The sequence below is a fragment of the Trachymyrmex cornetzi genome, unplaced genomic scaffold (assembly GCF_001594075.2).
Source record: "Trachymyrmex cornetzi isolate Tcor2-1 unplaced genomic scaffold, Tcor1.1 scaffold631, whole genome shotgun sequence".
In the NCBI taxonomy this organism is placed as follows: domain Eukaryota; kingdom Metazoa; phylum Arthropoda; class Insecta; order Hymenoptera; family Formicidae; genus Trachymyrmex; species Trachymyrmex cornetzi.
This window is the reverse complement of record NW_017299950.1, coordinates 49,862-52,320: the sequence shown is the minus strand read 5'-3', so window position 1 is coordinate 52,320 and position 2,459 is coordinate 49,862. Positions and strand designations below refer to the sequence as shown.

General features: G+C 34.8%; 1 protein-coding gene across 1 annotated transcript in view; it reads right to left on the bottom strand.

The window, feature by feature from the left end:
* Nucleotides 1-1,875: 1,875 nt before the first annotated feature.
* LOC108766837 (uncharacterized) overlaps nt 1,876-2,459 on the bottom strand; it is a 10,021-nt gene continuing 9,437 nt past the window's right edge. Inside the window, exons 2-4 of the mRNA XM_018516366.1 lie at nt 2,262-2,333; nt 2,053-2,143; nt 1,876-1,956 (exon numbers count right to left, since the gene is read on the bottom strand). Of these exons, the coding sequence (XP_018371868.1) occupies nt 1,876-1,956; nt 2,053-2,143; nt 2,262-2,333 (244 nt within the window). The remainder of the gene's footprint in view (nt 1,957-2,052; nt 2,144-2,261; nt 2,334-2,459) is intronic.

The window sequence follows — 2,459 nt, the reverse complement described above, 5'->3', positions numbered from 1 at the left end:
TGTACAGTGCAAATAACTTTATGAGCGAAATCTCGATTCAACCCTAGTTGTTGCCAAAATAGCCTCTTCTGGGGTGGTTTTACAATCCTTACATAAAAAAAATAAAATAACCAAATGGCATAACTTTTTACATTGGACATCGACCGCCCTGTTATCGTTCATTTTACTGAATTTCAAGGTGTATTTTGCATTGGAAATTGCACTTTTTTGACAAAAATATCCTTAAAAACTATCCTTTTTTTGTTAAATTTAAAAAAATCAGGAGTTGGGCATTGTTTTTTCGTTTATATTGTTTTTTCGTTTTTTAAATGGCATAAATCGATAGGGCGACCTCGAAAATAGCGGACTATGTCTTTTGCATTTTTTGGGGGGGATGAAAACAGATGACAATACGTTGTTCAAAGTTGATGATCAAAATTGTCATTCTGGGACGAAATGGGTTAATACAATTACTAACAAATGGAAATCTGAAGGAGCAATGTCCGGTGAATACGGCGGGTGGGGCAGAATTTCTCACTTTACTGATTCCAAGTATTTCTTGATCGGTTTTGCAACGTGTGGCCTAGCGTTGTCATGTAACAGAATCAGCTTGTTGTGCTTATTATCCCATTCCGGTCGTTTTTCTTTCAAAGCTTGGTTTAAACGTATCAGTTGTAGTCGATAACGATCGCCAGTGATGGTTTCGGACGGTTAGAGCAGCTCATAATATATAACACCTCTCTAATCCCACCAGATGCACAACATAATCTTCGGAGCATGGATATTTCGTTTTGGCGTTGACTAATTTATATCCGGCGTTTTAATTTAAAACTGAAGATGGCCACATTCAAGGCCGAAACATTTATACTACTCAACAAAATCTAGGGAACACTTCTGTTATCGTAGTAGATCCATTTTTCATCGCCAGTTCCGATACGATGTAGAAAACCCTTCCTTTGTTGTCGTTGACGAAGAATCTCGCAGATGACCAAACGTCTTTCCATGTTTCTCTCTTTCAATTTGTATAGCACCCAATTTCCTTCTTTTTGCACCATTCCCATTGCGTGTAGACGTTTTCCAACAGTGGATCTATCAACATTTAACTCTTTTGACAACCTATCGAGCGATAAACATGAATCTTCTTCGAGTAATGCTTGCAATTCTGCATCTTCAAATTTTGTCGGTGCACCTTCGTGTTCTTTGTCATGCACGTCAAAATCACCACGGTTGAATCGCCGAAACCATTCTTTACAACTGGTTTTCGATGGAGCATGCTCACCGTAAACATCTACGAGCAACCGATGCGATTCTGCAGCACTTTTCTTTAAAATAAAATAATGGAGTAAAACTTCCTGCAAATGTTGCTTTTTTGGAATAAATTCCGACATCTTCAACGCAAAAAAAGTTACTTTTTTTTACGCTTCGAACGAATGCCAACTATTGGGCTCAGAAGTTTGAACACAAACCTTTCAAACACATGTGTTACAGTTCTATCAAACACACAAGCAATGCTACTAACGACATCTTTCTACAATGGGCGGAAACTTATTCCTATACCCAATAATTACGGAACTTTTAAGTGAAAATGTGAAGTAACTGGGTATTTCCGGTATAGTAATTTCACATTTTAAAATCGATAGTTATAGGTTTGTACACAAAGTGAGTTTAAAAGTGCTAGAAGTAATTATAAGTTAGTTTTTTAATTCATCGTTTGATCAATCGCATTATGCTAAAAAATAATTCTTTTGTAAAAAGCTACATTTATGCATAATACGATTGATCAATCAATGAAAATTCTCGTTTATGCTTATTGTCTATTATTACATTATTAGGTATTAATAGTTATAACAAAAGTAGTACAAAATAAACATAACGGAAAAGCAGGAAATAATTTTATTAAATTACATGAGAAATAATATCTTGGCCAACTCGCTTTTGATATGGACCAGACGATATAAAATTCAATGCAGTTAGAACCTGTAACAAAAATTGTTGTTATAATAAATAATAAGTTTTCAATAGAAAAACTAATTCATTATATTACTTTGTATGACGTTATTCTAACTTCAATACCTGTAATTCAACAGCAACTGCATGACGTCTTGGATTTAGTAGAAGAGGTCGCATATCTTCGATGAGCACTCGTACGGCTTTCCGGGATAATCTTTGAATAATTATAAATAAGTTTACAATATAGTCACTTTATTCGATTTTTACTTTTCATTGTAAATGTCAACTTTTCAGAAAATGTAACCTCTAAAAGTATACAAAATCACATTTACCTGTAAAGACTGCGAAATTCACTTTCTGGTATACCAAATGGATCTGAGGCATCTCTTAGTCTCCTTCGTATTCTAAACATTACATTTTCTCGACATTGCATTAATATTTCGATCATTAAATTATCCATTGAGCGCGTAAATATATATATACAGGGTGGCCCGTTTTAATCGCCGCACCCGAATTTCTCGGAACGTAAG